Source organism: Brassica rapa, chromosome A04 (genome assembly GCF_000309985.2).
Source record: "Brassica rapa cultivar Chiifu-401-42 chromosome A04, CAAS_Brap_v3.01, whole genome shotgun sequence".
In the NCBI taxonomy this organism is placed as follows: Eukaryota; Viridiplantae; Streptophyta; class Magnoliopsida; order Brassicales; family Brassicaceae; genus Brassica; species Brassica rapa.
In genome coordinates this window covers 2319080-2344729 of record NC_024798.2, presented here as the reverse complement: position 1 = coordinate 2344729, position 25650 = coordinate 2319080, and the positions used below count along the sequence as shown (strand labels likewise).

At 38.2% G+C, this 25650-nt stretch overlaps 3 protein-coding genes across 4 annotated transcripts; all 3 read right to left on the bottom strand.

The window, feature by feature from the left end:
• Nucleotides 1-282: 282 nt before the first annotated feature.
• Nucleotides 283-6558, bottom strand: LOC103863087 (CDPK-related kinase 7). Of its 2 annotated transcripts, XM_009140827.3 has the most exons (11): nucleotides 3554-6558; nucleotides 3343-3473; nucleotides 3205-3246; nucleotides 2995-3103; nucleotides 2818-2896; nucleotides 2049-2345; nucleotides 1858-1970; nucleotides 1661-1768; nucleotides 1176-1238; nucleotides 925-1092; nucleotides 283-850 (listed from the first exon to the last, which is right to left on the bottom strand). In XM_009140827.3, the coding sequence occupies exons 1-11, from the start codon at nucleotides 4031-4033 to the stop codon at nucleotides 713-715; spliced, it is 1728 nt and encodes a 575-aa protein (XP_009139075.1). In that variant the 5' UTR covers nucleotides 4034-6558; the 3' UTR covers nucleotides 283-712. The 2 variants fall into 2 exon arrangements, 1 of the variants encoding a protein (XP_009139075.1); XR_004457715.1 differs by lacking the exon at nucleotides 283-850 and having other exon boundaries at nucleotides 1176-1333.
• Nucleotides 6559-21439: 14881 nt separating this feature from the next.
• On the bottom strand, nucleotides 21440-23691 carry LOC103863086 (putative transcription factor bHLH107). The gene is made up of 2 exons (XM_009140826.2): nucleotides 23184-23691; nucleotides 21440-22441 (listed from the first exon to the last, which is right to left on the bottom strand). Exons 1-2 carry the CDS (start codon nucleotides 23424-23426, stop codon nucleotides 21986-21988), a joined length of 699 nt encoding a protein of 232 aa, XP_009139074.1. The 5' UTR covers nucleotides 23427-23691; the 3' UTR covers nucleotides 21440-21985.
• Nucleotides 23692-23935: 244 nt separating this feature from the next.
• Nucleotides 23936-25533, bottom strand: LOC103863085 (calmodulin-2). Its single transcript, XM_009140825.3, has 2 exons — nucleotides 25275-25533; nucleotides 23936-24562 (listed from the first exon to the last, which is right to left on the bottom strand). Exons 1-2 carry the CDS (start codon nucleotides 25348-25350, stop codon nucleotides 24189-24191), a joined length of 450 nt encoding a protein of 149 aa, XP_009139073.1. The 5' UTR covers nucleotides 25351-25533; the 3' UTR covers nucleotides 23936-24188.
• Between the last annotated feature and the right edge of the window lie 117 nt (nucleotides 25534-25650).

Genomic DNA, 25650 nt, shown 5'->3' with positions numbered 1-25650 from the left:
ATGCACGTTTTAGAAGGCATTACAAAGGTCCTATAAAGCAATCTCATTGAGTTCAGCACATTAGAACTCAGAAACCAGAGAGTACTAACTCAGTTACCTGTTAAGAAACATGGCCGCACACCTTAGGATAGATTCTTGATGACTTAACTTAAGCTTGCACAAGTCTCGCAGTTTTTCCCAGGACAATCTACTATGTTTCCCCAATACAAGTACTTGTCCGAAAGCATATGCTGTCTCTTACAACGAAGAGATGTCACGAAATAATCGGTTAGGGATTGTTGATAAACCAAGATATCTTGCTCATTGATGAGCATCAAATATAAATTGATACTTTTGTCAAGGTAAGAACTGAGGTATGTGTTCTTATTACAAAGGAACAAGAAAGAAGAAAGAGACCACTTCAATGGGGAAGTGGGTATGTTTCTTCTTCTGTACAACCCCTTTTAATCTCGTTAGCACCATTCTTGAACAATAAAGACTCTTATCTTTCACCAAAACAAAGAGAAAAAAAAAAGACTACCATGAAACAGAGCAAAAAGAACCCATATAATCTCCTAGACTGCAACTTTATCTGACAAATGTGGTAGCTCTGCAGCGGTTAAGTTCCTCTCGAGTTACCTATCAGGTCTAATATTTAGACTTGGTGTGAGGTTCATCTCCTAGAGGCAGGCTAAGGAGAAGTAGATGCGTGAGTGAAGGTAAGAAAGCTTCTCTACGCTTTCTGCAATCTCCGAGAGGACACACCGTGTAAGAGTCTGACAAAACCCAAGAAACTTAGCTTGCCATCAGAATGTCTTATCCAATCCTGAAGCACAACATGAACTGGTACTGATGGTCCAAGACCGAGCTCCTATCAACAAAACACACATCAAGAATCACAGAAGACAGATATAATTTAAGAAAAAGGGGTAAGAATGTGTATACCGATGCAAGCTCCTCGATCATGATAACTCTGTTTCCATCCTTCTCAAACAACTCATAAGCACGACGTGCGTGTTGCTCCCAAGTTCCCATTGCTTCTAGCTGATAAACACTTATAGCCGAAGCGCAAAACTCTTCAAAGTCTAGTCTCTTGTACTGAAGACAACTAATCTACAAATGCAAAAATGCAAACTATTACCATCTTAACCCAACAAAACATAGTGAATAATTAACTTAATCCCTTATAGCCTTACCATGTCTACAAAATCCAAGATTCTTGAATCCTTTGTAGCCTCTGTCGAACTCTTCATGATCGCCTGCAAATTTTGTAATGACTCCGTAAGAAAACAGAAAGATACCAAAGAGAAGTTGGAAGTCGGCCGCCTGCGGTTATTAACCGAACCGAACCTGCCTAACCAAACCGAGAAGTTCAGTTTTGTTCAGTAACGGGTTAGTTCGGTTATCTTTAAAAAACAAAAAATTACCAAACAATACCAATCTTAACCAAAATTCTGACCGAACTAACCAAAATCCAAACTGAAATAACCAAACTTAACCTTTTTTTTTTTGGATTTTATTCAATTTCAAACCAAAAACCAAACACTACTTTAGAAAATTTTGAAACCGAACTAACAGCAAACCGTAACGAATTTTTTTCGGTTCACTTTAAGATTTCGACCGAACTAACTGAAGAAACGGAGCCCGCAGGCCTAGTTGGAAAAAAAAAACAGAAACTCACTGTTTTGTAGTTCTGCATTGAGATATATCCGTTTTTGCTTGGTCCCAAGAGATTAAATTGCTCACGCAGATAACTCAGCTGCGGTACAGTTAATGTTTTGGCAAGAGCCTGTTAACATGAAAAAATAAAGAATCAGTTATGGATTTTTCATATATTAGGCCTGAGGTTGAAAGTAACTACTCAAGAATCTGACTCACCGATAAAGCCGTTTTCCTTAAAGAAGATGACATAATGTATACTTTTACCAGCTTGAAAATGATCATATCAGATGGTATCTTTAGTTCATGTGAACCGGCCAGCCACGGATGGCCTGGATATAAACCAATTCTATGTTATAAAGTGAGACTAATATGATTATAGAAGCATCAAGATGGTTTTTAAGACTTACATAAAGCCTGTGAAGCAGTTAGTCTCTTACGGTAATCTTTGTTCAGCAAAAGTTTCACGAAATCTAATGCCTCAGGTGAAAGAGATGGCCAGGGAGCTTCTTCGAAATTGGGTTCTGTTTTAAGAACAGCTCTGAAGATTCCAGATTCAGAACGGGCCCAAAAGGGTCTGCTACCACAGAGAAGTATATAAGCAATCACTCCAATGCTCCACATATCTGCTTCAGTTCCATATGTACGGTGTAACACTTCAGGGGCCACGTAGTAAGCACTTCCTACAATGTCATTCAACCTCTCATCTGCAGAAAGAACAAAAATGTTAATTTTTACTTCTACCATTGTGATAAGTAGGCATGCGGGTTCAGTTAATTCGGAGTTTTGTTTTTGGATCGGTTAGTTTGGAATTCAGTTAGTTCAGTTCGGCTGAAATCTCGCTGAATTGAACCAGAAAAGTTTGGCTCGGTTCGGTTTTAGGTAAATTTCTACCGAAGTTTCAAATTTGGCTAAATTGGTTAAATTTTTGGAAATTTTTGGTTAAGTTTGGTTTGGATTTTGGTTAGTTTGGTTAATTCGGTTTGGAAATTTGGTTAAAGATTGGTACACTTTGTTAAAAAAATATTTAGAAAATCGAACAAAACCAGTTACCGAACCGAAAACTGAATTTTTTAAACTTGATGAATCAAACCGAACCGAAGTTTTCAGTTTATATCGGTATGTTCGGTTCAGGCCTAGTGTTAAGCTTCAAAAGGATACACATTTGAAACCTCTTACCAGGTCTGACATAGTCGGAGAGACCAAAATCAATGGCTTTCAGAGGAGAAGTCTCGTCCTTTGTACAAAAGAGAAAATTCTGCAAGCAAAGAAAACCAAACATAGAAAAAGAAACAGTAAGGATAAGAGAACAATCTGCATAACTTAAGCAACTCAGCGAAGATTAGGTTCTATTACCTCAGGTTTGAGGTCACGGTGAACCACACCTTGAAGATGACAGTATGCTACTACACTAAGAATCTGAACCATTACTTTTTTAGCATCATCTTCTGAGTATTTGCCTCCCCTGATCAGAGCCCAAACGATTAAAAAAAACTCAAACAGTCAGAGCACGATACACATTATAAACTATAGGCAAGACAGAATCATGTATGATGTGGCAGTTACCTTTGAAGTATTTTGTCTAAGAGTTCACCTCCTTTCAATAACCTGACGACAAGAGAAAAAAAAAATACATTTAGTTACTTTTATCTCAAACATTCAATTGCAAGATGGTTCTGTCTACGAAGCAAAGTTTTTGCTTACTCCATGACAATGTAAACATTCTCATCATCTTCAAAGGCATCATAGAACTGGACTAGGTTCTTGTGACCAGTCAAAGCCTTCAGTATCTTCACTTCTCTTCTAACATCCTCAATTGCAATTGCCGTAGTCATCTACAAAAAAAAAAAATAACAAAACAATATAAATAGAACACTCAAAAGCTCAAAGAAGAATGTTATATCCATGAGCCAACCTTTGATTTGGGAATAACTTTGACAGCAACATCATGACCTTTCGAGCTACCTTTCTTCCCTTTAGCAGAGCAAGTAAACCCAAAATGACCACGACCCACCTCACCATCAATCTCATAGTACGCACCAAACTGCTTAGAGAATCCAAAAGCCTTATCAAGGCCAACCTCACACTCACTCCCTTCAGGGATCGAAGCTCGGTCAGGCTTAGCGGAGGAGCCGTGACGACGCGCGAGGAAGGCGCGTATGTGCTTGGCGGGTGAAGAAGGTGGGAAAGGTCGCTTGAAGATGCGTAGTGGCGTGGAGCTCACGCTAGAGGAGGATACAGCAGGTGAGGAGGTTTTGAAGAGGCTAGGGAATGGACTAAATGGACTAAACAGATTGAGAGGAGTCTTAGGTGCTTCCTCCTCCTCCTCGTTGGTGGTGATTGAGAGGCTCTGTTTCGATTGGTGTTCGTTTGGTTTTCCATGACAGAGACCCATCAAAGTTTGATGCTTTTCGGACAATTACAAACAAGGTAATGTCTGTCGTGTGAAGAAACCCAGAGACTGAAATAACGGAAAGGTGAGAACTTTCCGGGAAAAGATGCGATTTTTTTTCCCGGGAAAAGAGTGGAGAGACGTAATCGCAGAGATCAGAGAAGGAAAAGGAGTTGGACTTTACGGAATCGAGAGAGAATGCGAGATCAAGGGGAGAGAAGAAGATAACTGAAAAACAGAGAGCAGGAAGAGTGGAAGAGAAGAAGGAGAAGGGGAAAGGAAGGAAGCTAAATTCCACTCCAATGAGAAGGAGAGTAGAGACGAGGAAAAGAAAAAAAAGCAAAAGGCGGTAAGAATAAAAGTTTAGAGGAGGTACAAAAGTAAAAGAAGATGCTTGGCAACAGACCGAATAACCTAAGAAAAAAAAATCTGAAACCCGAAATCCCATACAAAAATAATACCTAAATCCTTTATCAAAAAAAAAAACTTAAATCTGTATATATGATATTTAAGAGGGTGATTGGTTGTGGCAGTAGATACTCTAGACAACCAAAATTTAATCTAAAATCATATATGTCAACCAATCGAGTTTTCTAGTTCAGTTTTAAATCTTCTCGAGATCAGTCAGATCTCCGCTTAGTGCTGAGGGCCTGGCCCTTCGATCTGCGATGATGAAGTGTAAGGAGCTGGGAATCCAGCAGGTAATCTTCGAGTCTGACTCTGCTCAACTGATAGCAGCTTTAAAGTCGCAATCGGCGCCCTCGGAATTATATGGGACAGTTGCGGATATCTTCCATTGCGCTGCTTCTTTCGAATTATTTTCCTTTATTTGGATTCCTCGTACCAGAAACATTGAATCCGATGTGTTGGCTAAACATGCTCTGTTTTCTGAAAACTATGTTTTGTACCCTTTGGAGATTTAAATTCTAGTTAATGAAGTTTGTGTTACAAAAAGAACAAACCAATCGAGCTTTCTTTTCCTTAAAAATATCACGGTAAAAAAATCTTTACAAAATTAAAATATGGCTGTAGAAAGCTTTATTTCTAGAGCAAAAGATAGTGCATTACAAAGCTACAACAAAATAATGTACATCAAATAAATCCACAACTTAAATTCTACAGCCAAAAACATAAATCTACAGCTCATTCCAATCACCTCCTAAGCTGTGAAAATACATGAGTATTTTTTGTGCGGTGATATAAAATAAATCTGAAGTATTATTTACGAATTGATAACTTGAAACATGCGAAAATTTAAAATAACTTTATAGAAATATTCAAAATCAATAATTGAAATCTAAAGAAATATTTAAATATTTAATTTTATTTTTATTTTGATATGATATCTAAAAATATTTGAATTCAAAATATTATTGAACCTTAAATGAATTCAAATACAAAACTGGTCTTAGACATCTGTATATATAAAATATACTCAAACCCAAAATAATAATTACTGAACCGATCCTAACATATGTAGAAAATGACCTTCAAAACTGAAACCAAAAATCAAAATTTTCAATATGAACTTGAACGAGTATATGAATGTCTAGACCAACTTGACAAAACTAGAGCAACAAGAAAAAGAGCATCAAAGAAAGAGAATCTAACAAAAGAAAGATTTGTTTTTTTTGTTTTTCTTTCTCCGAAACATTTTATTCATTTAAAACGGAATCACTGTGGAGTTTTAATTGCTAAGTAAAAAAGTCATATTCCTCATTACATACATTGAAATAACAGTGATAACATTGAGAGTGGGGTTTGCTAGTTTGTGGATCCTACCTTAACCAAACCAGCCTGTCCTCATTCAACACAAAACTCAATGTTTCATTCATTGGTTTATTATTCTTAAATCCTTCCCCCCATATCATGAACACAGGGCCGGGCCTTAGGATAAGCGGGTGAAGCGGCCGCTTAGGGCAGCAAATTTCAAGGGGCATGTTTTAGTTTTTTTTTTTATAGATAATTAAAGTTTGTAAAGTTGCTAAAATAATACTTTGGGCATAATTAATAAGAATGATATTTGTCGGATCTTTTAACAATATCAATAAACTGTTTATTAAAAAATATAGTAGTTAAATATATTATTAAATTGTTAGTAGTAAATTTCTATTTTAAATTATAATTAAAAGGAAACCCTAATTAAAATTTAACTATTAATAAGAAGATTGCTATCAAAACAAAGAAATTGCTTATTGCATATTGTTGACAATTTCGGTATCAGTTGCAATAGTTGAACGAAGTTTTTCGAAGTTAAAACTGATAAAGAACTATTTGCGGCCTACCCTGTCACAAAAGAGATTAAAAGGGTTGGTTCTGTTATCAATTGAGACAGCTATGGTTGAAAGACTCGACTACATAAGTTCAATGAATGATTTTGCAGGAAAAAATGTAAGAAGATCAATATTTCAACAATAAGTATCTTTGATTCTATTGTTTTTTTTATAAACATTTTTGATATTTGATTGTTTTATGGAAGATTAATTTTTTATTACTTTTGTTATACGATTTTGAATTATATATAAGAGCATAGTTTTTTTAATTGGCTTGGGGCATCATAAGATGTTGGACCGGCACTGCATGACCAATTGAACATGATGAACTAATATAGTAAAATATGAAGTTGGTGTGGACTTTGTTATTATTTTATATGTTATGTGAACATGGCAAGCTGTGTGATCGTGTAAAACACAAGTATTGAGAGACTTTTGCTTGTTTGTTGAATTCCAACTTTGACAAATTTAAGGGTATTTTGGATGTATATGTGTTTTGGCCCCTCGTTCTTTTACTTAATTTTAACTGGCCCATCATCTCTTTTTATCATTTGTGTTTTCTCAAATCCTTATTTGGTTAATCATACATCTGGAAATAGTTTTAAAATTTTATTTTGCAATTTATGCTTTGGATAATCTATATACCATCTTTTCGTTTGTATTGTACCGTTTTAAATTTTGAATAATGAACACACTCATTGGATTTTTAGTTTTTTATATATTGGATATATATTGGATTGTGTTGATCATTATTACTATGGCGTGCGTACATACTTCGTTTTTGTATTACCGCTAATAATATAGGGTGCACAAATGATTTCTTCCATTATACATTCTACACATTGTCCCTAATGCAGTGTCTATGAATTGCTTGTAGAAGATTGATTATTTCTATATATGTTCAAATATTCTTTTTCTAAATATGTGTCCTTGAATGTTTCTTTCGACAAATCCTTGAATGCATATTATAAGATGAGACGGTGGTAGTTAACTATAGCGACCAGCTTTACGAGTATTTAACTAAACAAACGTAGCAATCATTGGATTAGATTAAATGAACATAAATAATAGTAAGAATAACCTCATTTGGTATGGCGAATAATAAAAGATCCTGAAGAATACGAGGAGAAGATGGCTAGAAAGCACATGCACGTTGGAGATATTCATATTCCCTCTTCATTATTGATCATTAAAAAAATTTCCTCGCCAGGGTATAACAGGAGTACGTATTTAGGCATTTGCGTTGTAACAGTTTTTTATTAAACTCTATATTTGTTTTTGGTCGAAAACTAAACTCTATATTAGTCTCAGTAACCAACAATCACCACTTACAAGATTGCTAAAATGGAAAAAAAGCTACTATTTTGTAAATCTTACGAAAAGGGTTGCTTTATTGATATGTTTACAAGAGAATATATACTACAAACGTTCACCGACTTTAGAGAATATCTTAGAGATAATTCCTCCAACTAACTACATCCTTATCTCTAATACACAAGTATATCCAAACGGTATCTCAACCTCCTATACTCCCCCTCAAGTTTGGAGTATGAAAATTTCTTACTCCTAACTTGAATAACAAGTTTTCGAACTGAGCTCTTCCAAGTGCTTTAGTCAACACATCCGCCACTTGCTCTGTAGTTCGAACATGAACAGTCTTCAGTACGCCATCTTGTATTGCATCTCTCACCTGATGGCAGTCTGATTCTATATGTTTGGTCCTTTCGTGAAAGACAGGATTAGCCGCTATGTATATAGCCGACTTACTATCACAAAACAACTCAGACGACTTCACCTGCTTTGCTCCCAAGTCACATAGCAGTCTTCGCAGCCATTTTATTTCCCTTGTTGCCTGAGCCATTGACCGGTATTCTGCCTCAGCAGACGAGTGTGACACTACCTTTTGTTTCTTTGTCTTCCACGACACTGGCGAGTCACCCACAAGAGCCACATAAGCGCTCAATGATCTCCTAGTAACTGGGCAAGCTGACCAGTCTGCATCACAATAAACCGAAAGACTGAGATCGCCCTGAGAGCTAAGCAGTATCCCTTGTCCAGCTGTTCCTTTAAGATATCTGACCACACGCATTGCAGCCTCCCACTGCACCTCCCTCGGTGTTCTCATAAACTGAGAGAGTATGTGAACCGGATATGAGATGTCTGGGCGTGTTATAGACAGATAAATCAATCGCCCCACCAGTCTTCTGTACTTCTCTGCATCACGTAGGAATGGACTCTTATCCAAGCTAAGCTTGTGATGCTGCTCCATTGGGGTAGCAACCGGTTTTGCTCCAAGTAGCCCCACATCTGATATCAAGTCCAATGCGTATTTTCGTTGAGTGAGCATGAAGCCTTCCTCTCCACGGCCAACTTCTATACCAAGAAAGTACTTCAATTTCCCCAAATCTTTCATGTGAAAACACTTGCTCAAATACTCCTTGAATTTGTTCACAACATCCACATTATTTCCACACACCAACAGATCATCTACATAGATGAGTACTCGCAGTTCCACACCTCGTCTTGAGTAGACAAACAATGAATAGTCCGCATAGGAATGTTTGAACCCATATTTCTTCAACGCATCAGTGAGTTTGGAGAACCAACATCGAGGCGCCTGTCGGAGTCCATAGACTGCCTTGTGCAGCCTACACACTTTGTTTGGATCAGAGTGTTGAAAGCCTTGTGGAAGCTTCATATACACCTCCTCCTTGAGATCTCCATGCAAGAAAGCATTGTGCACATCCATCTGATGCACTATCCATCCCTTTGCCGCCACCACGCGCAATAGACTCCTAACTGTAGTCATTTTTGCCACCGGTGCAAAGGTTTCCTTGAAATCCCTTCCTTTTATTTGCCTATTCCCCAACGCCACAAGCCTAGACTTAGGTCTCTCCATGGTGCCATCTGCGTTGTACTTGTATTTGTAAATCCACATATTACCAATTGCTTTCTTGCCAGGTGGTAGATCAACCACACTGAATGTCTTATTCTCTTCAAAAGCTCCCATCTCCTTTTTCATAGAATTGCGCCAGATTTCTTGTTGCATTGCTTCTTTGAAATTTCTTGGCTCCCTTTCACTTGTTATGGCCGCCAAAAATGCCTTGTGATCAGGAGAAAATTTCTCATCAGAGATGTAATTCTTAATGGGATACGGGGTGTTACCTTGGACATTCGTTGAAGACTCTGATTTGGGAGGTGGAGCAGTAAGATCGTGATGGGGTGTCTTCAAATACTGAGCGTTGTAGCTCACGTAGTCACGCAGTTTGACTGACGGTATCTTATCTCTACAGCCTCTGCCCAATTCTCTAGAGGCTTCAGCCTCAGGTACATGTTCCTCTGTCTCACTCTGTTTGTCTTTCTCACTAGACACCACCTCTGAACTCTCTGGAGCCACACCAGTTACTTCATTATCACTTGTCTCCTCGTTGATTGACACACTCCCCATATTTGTGTCAGCAACATTAAGAACCCAATCCTCATCTGAGATCATCACGTCATTTCTCTGCTCTTCCTCCTTCTCACTTGTTTCTTTGAATGGAAACTCATTCTCAAAGAAACTTATATCTCTCGACACAAAGAACTCCTTCGTCTCCAAATCGTACACTCTCCACGCCTTCTTTCCAAATGGATATCCCACAAAGACACATCGTCTACTCCTCTCTCCAAGTTTGTTTTTATCTCTATCTTGTCTGTGTACATAACAGAGCGATCCAAACACCCTTAATGACTCATACACAGGCTTGGCGCCAAACAATATCTCATACGGCGATCTTCCTTTCAACAGTTTCGTGGGTGTCAAGTTAATCACGTGAGTAGCCGTTGAGATAGCTTCTCCCCAAAATTTCACTGGCATATTTGACTGAAATAGCAACGTTCTAGCCACATTCAGTATGTGTCTGTGCTTTCTCTCCACACGACCATTCTGCTGTGGTGTGTCCACACATGAAGTTTGATGTATTATTCCTTTGTCTTGGAAGTATTCTCCCAAGCACATAAATTCTGTGCCGTTATCGCTTCGAACAGTTCGGACAGACTGATCAAACTGTTTCTCAGCATATGCACAGAACCGCTGCAACACCTTCTGAACCTCTGATTTTGCTAATAACAAATAGGTCCATACAGCTCTCGAAAAATCGTCTACTATTGTAAGAAAGTAGTTGGCACCAGTGGACGCAGACACACGATAAGGCCCCCACAAGTCTACATGAATGAGCTCAAAACACTTATTTGTTTTATTAATACTATCATGAAAAACATCCCTTGTTTGCTTTGCTCTAAAACACACGTCACAAGGACTAGAGCAAGCTTTATTTCCAACACCAGAAAGCTCAGACAAAGAATTAAAAACACCAAAAGCAGGATGCCCAAGTCGTCGATGCCACAACAGCCTATCTCCACCACCATCTGCTCTGTTTGCTCGTGCGACTCTCACATCTTTGAAGTAGTACACCCCATCACGTTCTTCACCGGCTCTAATCAGAGTCTTCGAAGAACGGTCCTGCAACACACAAATTGTATCAGTGAACAAAGCAAAGCAGTTACTGAACTTCAACAACTTGGAGACCGATATTAAGGTACAATCCAACTTCGGCACAAACAAGACATCTCGCAGTGATATCTTATCAGTTAGTATCATGTCACCCATTTGACAAGATGTTGATGTTCCTCCATCCGCAAAACCCACAACACACGGTAGGGTTGTCTTCACGTTAACGAGTTGACTCAGATCACCCGTCATATGGTGTGAAGCCCCTGAATCAAGTATTACATCACCAAGTATCTTACCAGACAGTTTCTCTGACTGACCACTGGACCTCCCATCGTTGATGATTACAGTGATCGCCTTCCACTGGTCAGGAGTGAGATCTGATGCACCGGAACTGTAAGAACTCGTAGCATGTGCCGCATGAGCAGAGCCACGTCCTCCACCTCTTCCATTAGAACCACCACGACCTCCTCTTCCCGAGCCTCTACCACGTCTTTCATTCATCCACTCTGGATAGCCAATGAGCTGCCAACAATTGTTCTTTTCATGGCCCGTTTTGCCACAGTGAGAACAGATCCGGTCTCTTGCTCTGTTTCCAAAGCCAGCCCCGTTGTTATCAGCTCTCGCAGCATATCCATTAGCATCCCGAGTGTCTCTGTTCGTTGCAAGATCCTCCATTGTTCCTTCTCGACGTGCAACAAAACCAACAGCTTCTTGCGAAGCGACCTCTCGCGACTTCGACGAGTTCAACCTCGCTTCCTCCCTTATCACTTTGGCATAAACCTTCCCAATGTCTGGTAACTCATCTGCTTCAATAATTGCAGTCACAACGTTTCCAAACCTTGACTCATCCAAGCCCATTATGAACTGATGGACTCGTTCATCTTCTCGCTCCTTTTCATACGTAGCAGCTGCTGAACAACTGCATGCAGGAGGTGGTCTGTAAGTTTGAAGCTCCTCCCACATCACGGCTAACCGACCGTAATAATCAATCACAGCTTGTCCTTGCTGTCTACACGAGGTTAGCTGTTCCATCAACTGATGTATACGAACCTTATTCCCAACCTCAAATCTCTTCTTCAGATTCTCCCACAACTTGTGAGCTTCTGTGATAAAAGTCACAGTCGACCGGACCTTCGGCTCTATAGACGATCTGATCCAGCCCACGATCATTGAATTAACGCTCAACCAGGACTCCAAATCTGAACTGTCCTCAGCTGGCTTCGGAAGTGTTCCATCCACGAACCCATTCTTCTTCTTTGCTCTTAAAGCATTCATCATCTCCATCGCCCATTCGTTGTAGTTATCTCCTTTCAACTGTACAGATGTGATTAAAGCACCTGGGTTGTCTGAAGAAAACAACGTATACGGTGATAACACCACCGTCTCTCCTTGTTTTGCCACGATCTGTTTCGAATCATCTTTCTCCGCCATCGAAACTTTGAACAATTTAGTAAGAGAAAAATTTCGTGCAGCACAAGTTATTCAGATCTATGCTCTGATACCATGTAAATCTTACGAAAAGGGTTGCTTTATTGATATGTTTACAAGAGAATATATACTACAAACGTTCACCGACTTTAGAGAATATCTTAGAGATAATTCCTCCAACTAACTACATCCTTATCTCTAATACACAAGTATATCCGAACGGTATCTCAACCTCCTATATATTTCAATCTTATATCTATTGTAACAAACTTTAAATTTGTGATGTTGGTTTTGCAATTCCCCATGTATATAATATAAAAGCAACGGATTAAATTTCTTGATCGTGAAGAAAACTCGCTCTGAAGACGCATACCATTACAGAGCATAATCAGATGAATAAATACTATACTATATGATTAGATCTACAGATTCTTTCCCCCTTTTTCTGTCAGCTATTTTGTTATAACTTATACGATTACTATAATATAATAGTATAATGGAATAACATTGTCACAGATTCTTTCCTTTTTCTTTTATAGACTATACAAATATATATTCCTTGACGACAAGACAAAAAAAAAACTACATATTCCAATCTAGTCATCATCATTAATAATAATTAATATGAATGATACTTAGCATATGAATTGAAAAGACTAAGACAAAATGATTGTAACCTTCTTACCACTTCCAGAACATATTCATGAGTGCTAGCTAGCGTTCTTTGTATTTGTTAGAATATTATACTAGTTACGTTTATTTGTGTTTTCTAAATGGGGAAATTTTGTTTATACACTTTTCTTGATACCACTTTTATTTACAAATTTTATTTATTTTATTTGCATTTACATGTTTTATATGTTAAAATATATACTAATCAAGGTTTATGTATGGTGTTCAAAAAAAATAAAAAAAATCAAGGTTTATGTATATACACATACACATGCACGTAATGACGATAAAAGCAAATAATTCTTATTCCTTGACACCTTCATCTCCTCCACTTCTTTATAATAAGCCTGTAGATTCGTCAATAAGCCTAATCTGGTAGTCTATATAGCTACATTTGAGCTTACATTTATCCCAAAAAACATATGTTATATCTCTCATGTTAAAACATAATCATTCTTATGGACCCAACTTTTTGTAAGTTTTTAAATTAAATACATATTTCTATTATATAGTTAAATCCAGTTTTCTAATTGTGGAAAATAATATCATACTACTAAATATGTTTCCAGACAACACAATAACTAATCTTGTGTCAAAACAATATAAAACATTAAGAGTCTGATTGGCATTAGGGCTTTCATGGCTTTAGAAAACTACAAAGCCTTAAAAATCTAAATTTTACCGATTAGACTTTTCACAACAATTGTACCTTTAAAGTAGCTAAAGTCACTTTAGGTTCATCTCTCCTCTTTTATGTTGTATTCTTTAAAGCCAACTAAACGTAATTTTTACAACAAAAGTTTATTTTATAAAATCTCTACAGCCATAATCCTAAAGCGAAAGCCTAAAACGAAAATCGTTACCAATCAGAACCTAGGTCTCTTACTTTTTAAATATTTTTTTGTTTATCTTTTTTTTTAAAAAATTATTTGATTTAAAACCACTCAAAAATCATTTATAGAAGGTTGAAAACAAGTATAACTACTTTGTGGGTTTAGATACTACAAAAAATCATTTAATATGAAATTAATTATATTAATAGATTATTTAGTTTGTATTTTCATAAAAAAAAAATTACATTCCCTTAAACTTAATAAATATTAGATTTTTATTCTTAAAATGTCTTTTATTGTTAAAAACATATAATTATTTGTGCAAGATTATGCTTGGTTTAAGTTGACATTAAATAGTTTTATACAAATAAAATGTTACGGTCAGTAAATTAACATCAAATAAGTTTTAAAATTAAAAATTTATAAAATAAGTATATATAACAAATTTAATCAAACAAATTACATATATTTTATTAAAAACTTCGTAATGAAACGAGTTGAAATAATTTTAAAAATATGTAATAATTTTAGATATTTTTCCTATTTAATATAAATATAAAATAATATAATTATATAGTTTTCAAATATACTAAAATAAAAATGTTAAAAATTACTTTAAAATTTTTTTAAATATTATTTATCAAAAAATGTTAAAATCTATTAATATTTTAAATTATATTTTGTTAAAAAGATACTCACGCTTTTAAGCGCAGATCATAATCTAATTATTTATTATATCATAATGTAGTTATACTCCTGAACTGACTATACACAGACGATATTTTTGTACTTTGTTGTTAATTGATTCTATTCTATCTAAAGAACTCTGGTATTTAATTTTATTTTCAGGAGATTTCTGTTGTACTAAGACTGAATATGTAAAACATAGGATATAGTGATTTGAGTTTTCTTATGAGACCATTCCTCGCTGTAGAGTACTCTAACTATATATAGTTATACATGATACATCTAATGCTCGTGTACTGTATTTTGACATATTTTATCTCCAAAAGGACCAAAACAAAGTGGGCTAACCCACATTTACTTCAAGAGTACGTTATACGTACTACTATAATACTCTCAAATTTCAACTCAATTATTAAGATAAAGTACGTAAAGCACGGGATATGGTGATCTCGATTTTCTTATGAGACCATTATAAATCTAAGTCTAACTCGAGGCTTTGAGTAGCGAGTGTAAGTGGCATGTAAAATAATTGTATGGCAACAAAGTTGCTTTGGTCTAGTGGTAAAGGAGTTCCAGCTGGAGTGTCCGCCTTGGGTTCGAGCCTTGGCCACTGCGGAATTTACATATGGGCTGCAGCATCCGAGACCGAAGACCGTTACGCGGTGAGCCACCTGGCGACCTTCGGGTCCATGCTCGATTCGGTCTCTAGTCTAGACCACCACGGTGGAGTCAGAATATTCGTTTATCAAAAAAAAAAATAATAATAATAATAATTGTATGGCCATATATTGTATTTGATCATTCTTTATCTTCAGATCAAATTGGGCTAAACCCATTTATTTAAAAAGCACTATAAGCCCAAACCCTACTGGTATGTTCACATGAAGAGAGTCCTTAGTTTATGTAAAACTAATGTCTACATATCATGGAGACATATCCACATGTAAATTATTTTGAACTGTCTTCTGTTGTGATTCTCATGAGATTGCTATTGACGCTAGTGTTCAACATTATAAACTAAATGACATTTTAATGATTTTTTCCTCCAATCCAATAGATCAAAATTTGTTTTTAGTTTTCTTTTAATTATTTGTAGATAGACTCGGTTTAATTTCTGAGTTTCCGGAGAGATTAACAGGAGTGATAAGTCATAAGAGTATGAACGTCAACATTTCACATTTTGGGAAATGTGAAAATATGTACAATGAGTCTATGACATTTGACAAAAAAAAAAAGATTCCCTAGTTTCTTTGTAGTTTGTACCTCCTTAGTTGTGTATTCAACCAGCTTTTACCATGTGCTCCCAAAAAATCTAGTTTAAATTTTAATCAACAAAAAAAAGAGTGAAGGTACAAAAAAAATCAGAAAGATACGACACAAAAGGAAGAGATCTTTGGGGGACAAGATGACATGAGCTAGCTTTGAAACTCAAACACTTCTCCATATATATTCTTTCATTAAGATTCTACAAGCACCTTCTTTTCCCTGCCTTACGTACGTTCACTTTACATACGCCATTTTATGCTACTAGGGTTTTTATATAACGTGTATATATATAAAATGTTTTTGAAGTCTTGTTTCTATGCATGTACTTCACAGTCTTCACCCAATCACATCTCTTCTTTAGATTTCCTTCAGCCTCAACAAATATTCCCACAATCTAATTAAAACCTCGTCGTCAACTAAGTGTGATGCAGCGCATCATCTTCTTTACCGCCTTTGCTTTGGGCTTTTCTCGTTTCAGGCTTTACTTGTGTTCTAAGTTTTCCTTTTATTATTAGAACTAGGATAAGTGTTAAGTTTCCTTTATAGTTTAGGGTTTTAACTATGTCGAGCCTTATAAATAGAGGCTCTAGTCTTTGTAAAACAGATACGCTTTGATTAATAAGAACTATTGAGTTTTGGTTTTAAAAGAGCTTTCGAGCACTGCGAAGAGTATTCGCGCCCTTATCTACTTGTTTTCGAATTTGCTTCGAGAATACGTTACCTGTTTGAAGATCAACCCTTGATCTCTCAAACCCTAGCTTCCGCACTCTATCAGTTGGTATCAGAATCAGTACGTTTTGGGAACGAATCTCTCGTTTTCAATGACAAAGAAAACAGGAGGTTCGGGTGGTGACAATCGGGACTAACACCCGGAGGTAACCACCACAGAATTCACTGAGCTTCGAGCCCTACTTGTCGAGATGCAGACTGCAACGCAAGTGTCAACACAAATGACACAAACATCCCTCCAGCAACTTGGCGACACGGTGGGCACCTTAGCAGCCCGCCTCGACGCTTTGACAACAGCATTAACGGCGCGCTTTCAAGCTCCATCCGTTGATCCTGCTCCACTTCCACAAGCACGACAACATCTTCCGCTACAACAACAACAACAATTTCCACCTATCCATCAACATCCCCGGCAACATCAACCACGATTGTAACACCAACAACAGTTCGGCGACGTTCGGGCTCATGACTTACAGGAAGAAGAAGACGAAGAACATAGACGAGTGTATCGCAATGATTTTCGACAAAGAGATTTTATGGATACTCGTTGGGAAAATAGCTTTAAGGTTGACATTCCAGAGTTTCATGGAGGCCTGAAGGGTGATGATCTCGTCGACTGGTTAGTCTCCGTCGAGGAAATCCTTGAATTTAAACAAGTCCCCGCTGCCCGCCGAGTTCCACTCGTGGCGATGCGTTTTCGCGGCCATGCAGCTACATGGTGGAAACAACTGAAAACTACTCGTTCCCGCACCGGAAAGAATCCAATCCAGCCATGGGACAAATTGACTAAACATCTGCGCCAAACCTTCCTTCCACATAATTACGAACGCACGATGTACACAAAACTGCAAAATCTTCGCCAAGGGAATCGCACTGTCGATGAGTATGCAGAGGAGTTCGCCATATTACTAACTCGTAATGAGATCAATGATAGCCAAATTCAACTCGTTTCACGTTTCATTGGGGGCCTACGACAGCAACTGCAAACCGCCATGGCTCAGTTTGATCCGTCTACAGTTGGAGAGGCTCACCGTCGCGCTGCGTCATTCGAACATCAATCTAAATCGTCTAATTGGAACTCTTCCTCCACACGTTCTCGCCACAACGAACAGACCAGCAGCAATACTCCGTCTACATCTAATAAAAATACAGAAGAGACGACGGACTCGGCTGCCAAAACTGCAACTCCGGACGAGCAGCAACTACGACGATCCACACGGCCTAATGCCCTTCGTTGTTATGCATGCGGTGAACAGGGACATCGACAGACAGCTTGTCCTCATGCAACACGTCGAGGCTTGGTGATCGATGAGACAATTGAAGAACAAGAGGTCTATGATTCACAAGAGGAAGATGATAATACCAACGAGGATACAAGTCACCACACCACAGGTGATACGGGACGAGCATTAATACTCCATCGTTCTTGTCTCTCACCGCCACAACCAGATGACAAGTGGCTACGAACTAATATTTTGCGTTCCACTTGCACCATTAAAGATCGCATCTGCAGTTTTGTTATTGACTCGGGCAGCAGCCGCAACGTGATCTCTGAAGAAGCAGTCGAAAAACTGGGCATTATCCGCGAAAAACACCCGGCCCCATATAATCTTGGATGGCTTAACAGTACAGCAAAAATGCGTGTAACACAGCGTGCCATTGTCTCATTTTCAGTAGGGACTCTTTACCGAGATCGAATCTACTGCGACATTGCCCCGGTCGACTATTGCCACCTACTTTTGGGCCGTCCATGGGAATATGATCGAAAGATTATTCATGATGGCGCCAAGAACACTTACAGTTTTCTTTGGAACACTCATCAGATTGTGCTGGTCCCTTCGCCAGAGACGCCACCACAGTCTTCTTCCCCGACACCTCAACTGGACCGAGCTCCACCTGCAACAAAGTCGCAGCCAGCAACACTTTTATGTTCTTATTCGTCGTTCATATCCGAGTTGCGCACGGAAGGAATGGCCATCGCTCTCGTTCCTACCTCATCACCGCGCCTTCTTACAACATCACCGCCTTCCTCTCTCGACGCAGTGCTACAAGAATTCGCTGACGTCTTCCCTTCCGAATTACCCGAAGGACTGCCACCACTCAGAGATATACAACATCAAATAGACCTTCTACCAGGTGCAACATTACCAAATCGCCCCCATTACCGTATGAGTCCGACAGAACATGAAGAACTAAGACGTCAAGTGGAGGATCTTTTAAGCAAAGGACACATTAAAGAAAGCCTAAGCCCATGTGCGGTTCCTGCTCTCTTAATTCCAAAGAAGGATGGGTCCTGGCGCATGTGTGTAGACAGTCGAGCTATCAACAAAATTACAGTTCGCTATAGATTTCCTATTCCACGTCTAGATGACCTACTAGACCAGATTGGTTCGGCGAAAATCTTCTCGAAAATTGATCTTAAAAGTGGATATCACCAGATACGAATTCGTCCAGGGGATGAATGGAAAACAGCTTTCAAGACGAGAGAAGGCTTGTTCGAATGGCTTGTGATGCCCTTTGGATTATCTAACGCCCCCAGTACTTTCATGCGTATTATGAATCAGGCATTACGACCCTTCATTGGACGATTCGTGGTAGTATACTTTGATGATATATTGGTGTTTAGTTCATCTCTTACGGAGCACGAAAATCATATTCGTCAAGTACTCTCTGTCCTCCGATCGCAGAAACTCTATGGAGCAAGACAAAAGTGTGAATTTGGCGTTACAGAGGTTCTTTTTCTCGGTTATGTTGTGTCTGACAAAGGCTTGGCCGTTGATACCTCCAAGGTTGAAGCTATACGCTCTTGGCCGACTCCAAAAACAGTATCCGATGTACGGAGTTTTCATGGCCTCGCATCCTTCTACAGAAGATTTGTCAACCATTTTAGTTCGATCATGGCTCCAATTACAGGTTGTATGCGCGATGGTAAGTTCGAATGGACACCAGACGCAGCAAATGCCTTTGAGGTGATCAAAGAAAAACTATCGACAGCTCCGATACTCGTCCTGCCCAATTTCTCTGTCCCATTTGAGTTACATTGTGACGCTTCGAAGTTAGGTATTGGTGCGGTCCTAAGTCAGCTTGGACGACCGGTCGCTTACTACAGCGAAAAATTAGCAGGCGCCAGAGGTCGATATAGCACCTATGATGTTGAATTCTATGCCATTGTTCAGGCCATCAAACACTGGCGTCATTACTTGGTGCATCGCGAATTTGTGTTGTTTACTGATCACGATGCATTACGCCACTTGGATAGTCAAGCTAAGGTCTCTGCTCGCCATGCGGGTTGGATATCTTATTTGCAGCAGTTCACGTTTTCTATTCGACATCAGTCAGGAAAGACGAACAGAGTAGCTGATGCACTCAGCCGACGACATAGCTTGCTCTCCACGTTACACACATCAGTTACAGGATTCACCTCTTTTGCCGATCTCTATCCATCAGACCCATTCTTCGGACGCATATTCTCAGCTACTACGCAAGGCGTCTATGATGATTATACAATACAAGAGGGGTTCTTATTTAAAGGACTACGTTTGTGTATTCCGGAGTGTAGTTGGCGCTTGCAGATCATACGAGAACTCCATAACGAAGGTCACGTAGGCAGGGATAGAACACTTCAATTAGTAATGACTTCATATTTTTGGCCTACTCTTCGACGTGATGTCGAAAGATTTGTTGAACGTTGTCAGATTTGTCAACAGTCCAAAGGCAAAGCAACCAACGCGGGTCTCTATATGCCTCTCCCTATTCCCACACAACCTTGGACGGACGTCAGTATGGATTTTGTCCTTGGTCTTCCGCGCACGCAGAGAGGACATGATTCGATCTTTGTTGTCGTCGACAGATTTTCAAAAATGGTACACTTCATAGCTTGCAAGAAGACAACGGATGCAGTCAACGTTGCTGTTTTATTCTTTCGCGAAGTTTATCGGCTGCATGGTCTTCCAACTTCGATCGTTTCAGATCGTGATACGCGTTTTCTAAGCCACTTTTGGCGATCTGTTTGGAAGTTGTTGGGCACATCCTTGGATATGAGCACCGCTTATCATCCACAATCAGACGGACAAACGGAGGTGACAAATCGTTCGCTGGGTAATCTCCTTCGTTGTTTAGTTGGTGATAATATTAACTCATGGGATACGAAACTCGGCCATGCTGAGTTTGCACACAATCATGCTCTTAACCGTAGCTTGGGCTTCTCGCCTTTTCATGTCGTTTATGGCATTGTGCCTCGTTGCCCTTTGGACCTGACGACTACGCCTGACAAGACTCGCCATCACGGAGAAGCTATAGACTTCGTCACTGATTTACAAACCATACACAAGCAAGCTCAGTCTAACTTGGAGATCTCGGCATCGAAGTACAAGGAAACAGCTGACCGTAAACGGCGTGACGTGCATTTTTCACCAGGGGATCTAGTTTGGGTTTATCTTACAAAGGAAAGGCTTCCTTTACGCGACTACAACAAACTTAAATCCAAGAAGATTGGACCCATTGAAGTGGTGGAGTGCATCAATCCGAACGCTTATCGGGTTCGTCTCCCTTCTCATTTGCGCACGGCGGACGTTTTTAACGTTAAGCATTTATCTCGTTACCACAGCGAGGAGAGCCAGCCGGATTCGAGGGCGAATCCTTCTCACCCCGGGGGAACCTGATGCAGCGCATCATCTCCTTTACCGCCTTTGCTTTGGGCTTTTCTCGTTTCAGGCTTTACTTGTGTTCTAAGTTTTCCTTTTATTATTAGAACTAGGATAAGTGTTAAGTTTCCTTTATAGTTTAGGGTTTTAACTATGTCGAGCCTTATAAATAGAGGCTCTAGTCTTTGTAAAACAGATACGCTTTGATTAATAAGAACTATTGAGTTTTGGTTTTAAAAGAGCTTTCGAACACTGCGAAGAGTATTCGCGCCCTTATCTACTTGTTTTCGAATTTGCTTCGAGAATACGTTACCTGTTTGAAGATCAACCCTTGATCTCTCAAACCCTAGCTTCCGCACTCTATCAAAGTGTAAGGACACACTTCTCCCTATACATATGTTTGCAATCATAATAACACAAACACACACAAAAATTAACACAAACCAAAAAGTAAAACTATATAGGCTATAACTGGTAAAATAATAAAGGATTGGTGAAATTTTTAAAATAAATGAAAAGATAGAAATATAATATAATTTAAAATGAAATAGAATTCATTTTAATCATTCGTGGTTTAAACTTGTTATGTAATAATTTTCTTTGTAATTTTGTAGAATTGATGAAATAAGTATTTTATTCACTCAGGGATGTCGTCATAGGACCTCCAATTCTAAAAAACGAAATTACATGGAAAAGCTTCTCAAATTTGTAAAAAAGAATCTGTTTAGAAAAGTTTTACTAAATTGTTTTCGGCCCCCAATATCTTAGGGACGCCTATTGATTCACTTTATCAAATGGTGAATTTTTCTTTTTTGAATTAATAGAATATCATTCCACGTCGATCCATTCCAAAAGTTATCTATCTAACCAAAGTTAAAACTTTATATTAATCATAAGAAAACTATATAATATAGTGCTCAAGTCTCATCAAATCACACCCGTTTGATGTGATCGAGAGGACGACGTCTTTTGGACCTTTCTCGCCCACCACCATGTCCCATCATCACCGACTGGTTTGACCGTTCGAGCAACGATTCAAATGCGTTCTGTAGTAACTTCACCGACTCGACACTGTGCTGCTCTTTGTTGCCGACCACAACGAGATCATTTCTCGTCCGACCACCAATTGTCGTCATATATGCATAGAGAGTTTCCATCTGAAGAGACTTGAGTGTCTCCACGAGATCTTGCATGAGATCTGGCCTGTCCTCGCAGCAGAACGATAACTTGAAGATTATCCGACCGTCGTCGTTGGAACAGTTTTCGAAGTTGAGTACACTGATTTCGTCTGTCTCAGAGGGTACGTTTTCGTTGGAGATTTCTAGGGTTTGTTGTTTTAGTTCGTTGACTCGTTGGACCACTTTTGCTAGTAGTGTGGCTTTGTCGGTCTGTGAAGAAAAATATGAAACGTAAGAAAGAGAAAAGTCTTGGATCTTTAGAAACTCTTTGTTCGAGAAATCTTGTCTTGCATGTTCAATTTGTCTTTTTTTTGTCAAAGCTGTTCAATTTGTTTCAAAGGAATTTTTTTTTTTTAACAAAAAAACTTAAGAACTTTTCCGACAAAATGATTCAACAGCTTCAGAGAATAAAAATAATTTGAAAGCTTTTTATAAAATGTGTCATCAAATTACTAGATATTCCCAGTACTTGCAGCTTTTTTAATATTCGAAAACATTACATTTGACTGATGCTAACTTTAAAAATTATTTCATTTTGTATAAATTATATACTTCCAAATTTTCAACGTTCATTAAATCAAATCCTAAGACAGTAGACAGTGTCACAGTGCGTAGTGATGAATTAGCCAAACAAGATTCGTTAAGCATTTAACTAACTAAATATATACACAATAACATCATGCATGTTTAAGAACTCTGATTAGATAACCTCCAAAACTCTAATTCTCGTTTTAAGTCCCTCTATTAAGCTAAGTATACAGACTATATAGCATAAGTAGAAAAGATAGAAGTGTAGAATTAAATTTAAATCAGTTTTTGCTAAACTAAGTTTTAAATCATCATGTTTCTACTGTTAAAAATGCTTTACGGTTTCCACTTGAATGAGTAGATTATATATTAGCCTCTATAAAACTTTCAGTTAGTGAAAACTAATATGAAGTAGTATTTGTACCTTGGGGTTACAAGAGAGTAAGTTCCGGAGCTTGTTAAGACTAGAGTTGATTCTTTCTCTTCTCATTCGCTCACCTTCTCTATGTTTCCTGAGAGTAGTAGCAAGAGCTTTGTCTTGAGAACTTGTGTCTTCCATGGCAAAAGGGTAGAAAGACGACCTTGTGGTGGTGGTGGTGGTCGACGAGGCACAGGATCCTCCGATGAGGAAAGAATATAATATTTGATCTGAAATCTCTGGCTGCATTTTTGTTGTTGTTTGCTTCTCTGCAGCTTTCTTTTTTTTTTGTTGGGTTTGGAGCTTTTGGTGGGTTCTGTCCTAAAAGGAAGATCGTGTATATTTATACTATACATAAACGAGATTGGAGAGAGAGACTGTACAATATTGTATAGTGTCATCGACAATAATAAGTTTATTTATAATAAAAGTTTTATTGGTTCTCGGTTCTCCTACAAACGTTACATGCGTTTTGTTTGATAAACGATTGAAGTAGAAAAAGAAAAGAAAACATATTTTAACTCGATCTTCTATGGTTTGAAATGACTCGAACATTTCCAATATTGTTTTTGACAAACTTACTTTTAACATTAATATGCGTTACAAAAATAAAAATTAAGCCAAACTATTCAACTGCAACGTTTATGATCAAGCTAGGTTCGAACGATTTATTAACAAGTTATTGTTTGCACATCAGCCTCGTGTTCTAGAAAGTCTTTATTTCAAATTAATTGCAAATTTTTTTATGGACAAAGACATAGCCACCTACATGAGCTCGAGACAGATTCTATTACTAGAGACCATTAATAACAAACCACAAAACTAGACCAAGTTACAACTTACAAAGAGCAAGACTTGAAATTTTCAGACACAAAACAGAACATAAAAGAGATAACATTGGCGTCTTAGACAGCCATAAAACAGAACCAAGTCCCATGAATAAAAAACATTAGAACCATAATAGTAAATATAAGAATCACATAAAAGAGTATTAGTAAACCAAAACCTTAATCACTTAGCCATCATGACCTTGACAAACTCCTCATAGTTAATCTGGCCATCACCATCCACATCAGCTTCCTTGATCATCTCATCAACCTCTTCGTCAGTGAGCTTCTCACCTAAGTTTGTCATCACATGACGGAGCTCAGCAGCTGAGATGAAACCGTTCTGGTCCTTGTCAAACACCCGGAATGCCTCCTTGAGCTCTTCCTCGGAGTCAGTATCCTTCATCTTACGAGCCATGAGGTTCAAAAACTCAGGGAAATCAATGGTTCCGTTTCCATCAGCGTCAACTTCATTGATCATGTCTTGAAGCTCTGCTTCGGTTGGGTTCTGTCCTAGAGAACGCATCACGGTTCCAAGCTCCTTGGTGGTAATGCAACCTGTAAGCAATGAAAACGATTGTTCATTATTCAGTACTCCACAAAATTAACAATTACAAAACTCAAAACAGACAACAAGTTTCTCTCTTTTATCATTTTCATACAAAACTCAAAGCAGACAGCAAACAAGTTTCTTTCTTTTATCATTTTCAGACAAAACTCAAAGCAGACAACAAGTTTCTCTCTTTTATCATTTTAAGACAAAATTCAAAGCTGCAACAAGTTTCTCTCTTTATGTTTTTTTTCAGACAAAACAGACAAAACTCAAAGCAGACAACAAGTTTCTCTCTTTTATCATTTTCAGACAAAACCCAAAGCAGGCAACAAGTTTCTCTCTTTATGTTTTTTTTTCAGACTAAACAGACAAAACTCAAAGCAGGTAACAAGTTTCACTCTTTTATCATTTTCAGACAAAACTCAAAAGCAGACAACAAACAAGTTTCTCTCTTTATGTTTTTTTTCAGACAAAACAGACAACAAACTCAAAGAAGCAACATAGGTAGATCCAAATTCAAAGTTTTGTCTCTTTTATTTTTTCACATCAACAGCGTTTCTGGGCAATCGAAAGAGAGACTAAAGAGACGAGTCTACAGATCCGTACGATACAGAGCAGTAACCAAAGAATCAAATCAATCGAAGCCAAGTAATCACATGTATACACAGTAGCAAAATCCTAAGCATTCCACAAATGAGGCTGAAGAAGAAAGCGTACCGTCACCATCCTTGTCGAATAAGCTGAAGGCTTCCTTGAACTCAGAGATCTGATCGTCGGTGAGCTGATCCGCCATTGTTGAGATTGTTTCTTTTGTTTTCCTTCTTTTTGATTGTTTTCTCTCAGATGGAGGAGAATACAGAGGAGAGGAAGAAGAAGAGAAAACAAGAGACAAACCGTCTTTATCGGATGCTTAACGACTTTTACTCCGACCCGGGACTCGGATCCTTTTTATTAACCCGACGAATACTTGAAATCTCTATTACACCCACATTTGTTACTTTAATTTACGTCAATGCCATTAACAATCTTACAAACCGCCAGAGTGGACAATCTTTTACACGTTCATCTCACGCGGTCTGTACGCGGAACGTTG

Bases quoted from the DNA above. Each gene is read 5' to 3' on its own strand.
- LOC103863086 (XM_009140826.2), bottom strand. From the start codon at position 23,426: ATGCAGCCAGAGATTTCAGATCAAATATTATATTCTTTCCTCATCGGA. The intron at 22,442-23,183 runs GTACAAATACTA...TTTTCTTCACAG, and splicing joins TACTCTCTTGTAACCCCAAG to ACCGACAAAGCCACACTACT.
- LOC103863085 (XM_009140825.3), bottom strand. From the start codon at position 25,350: ATGGCGGATCAGCTCACCGACGATCAGATCTCTGAGTTCAAGGAAGCC. The intron at 24,563-25,274 runs GTACGCTTTCTT...CATTGCTTACAG, and splicing joins ATTCGACAAGGATGGTGACG to GTTGCATTACCACCAAGGAG.
- LOC103863087 (XM_009140827.3), bottom strand. From the start codon at position 4,033: ATGGGTCTCTGTCATGGAAAACCAAACGAACACCAATCGAAACAGAGC. The intron at 1,093-1,175 runs GTAAGGCTATAA...TTGCATTTGTAG, and splicing joins TCTTGGATTTTGTAGACATG to ATTAGTTGTCTTCAGTACAA. The intron at 851-924 runs GTATACACATTC...TTTTGTTGATAG, and splicing joins TGATCGAGGAGCTTGCATCG to GAGCTCGGTCTTGGACCATC.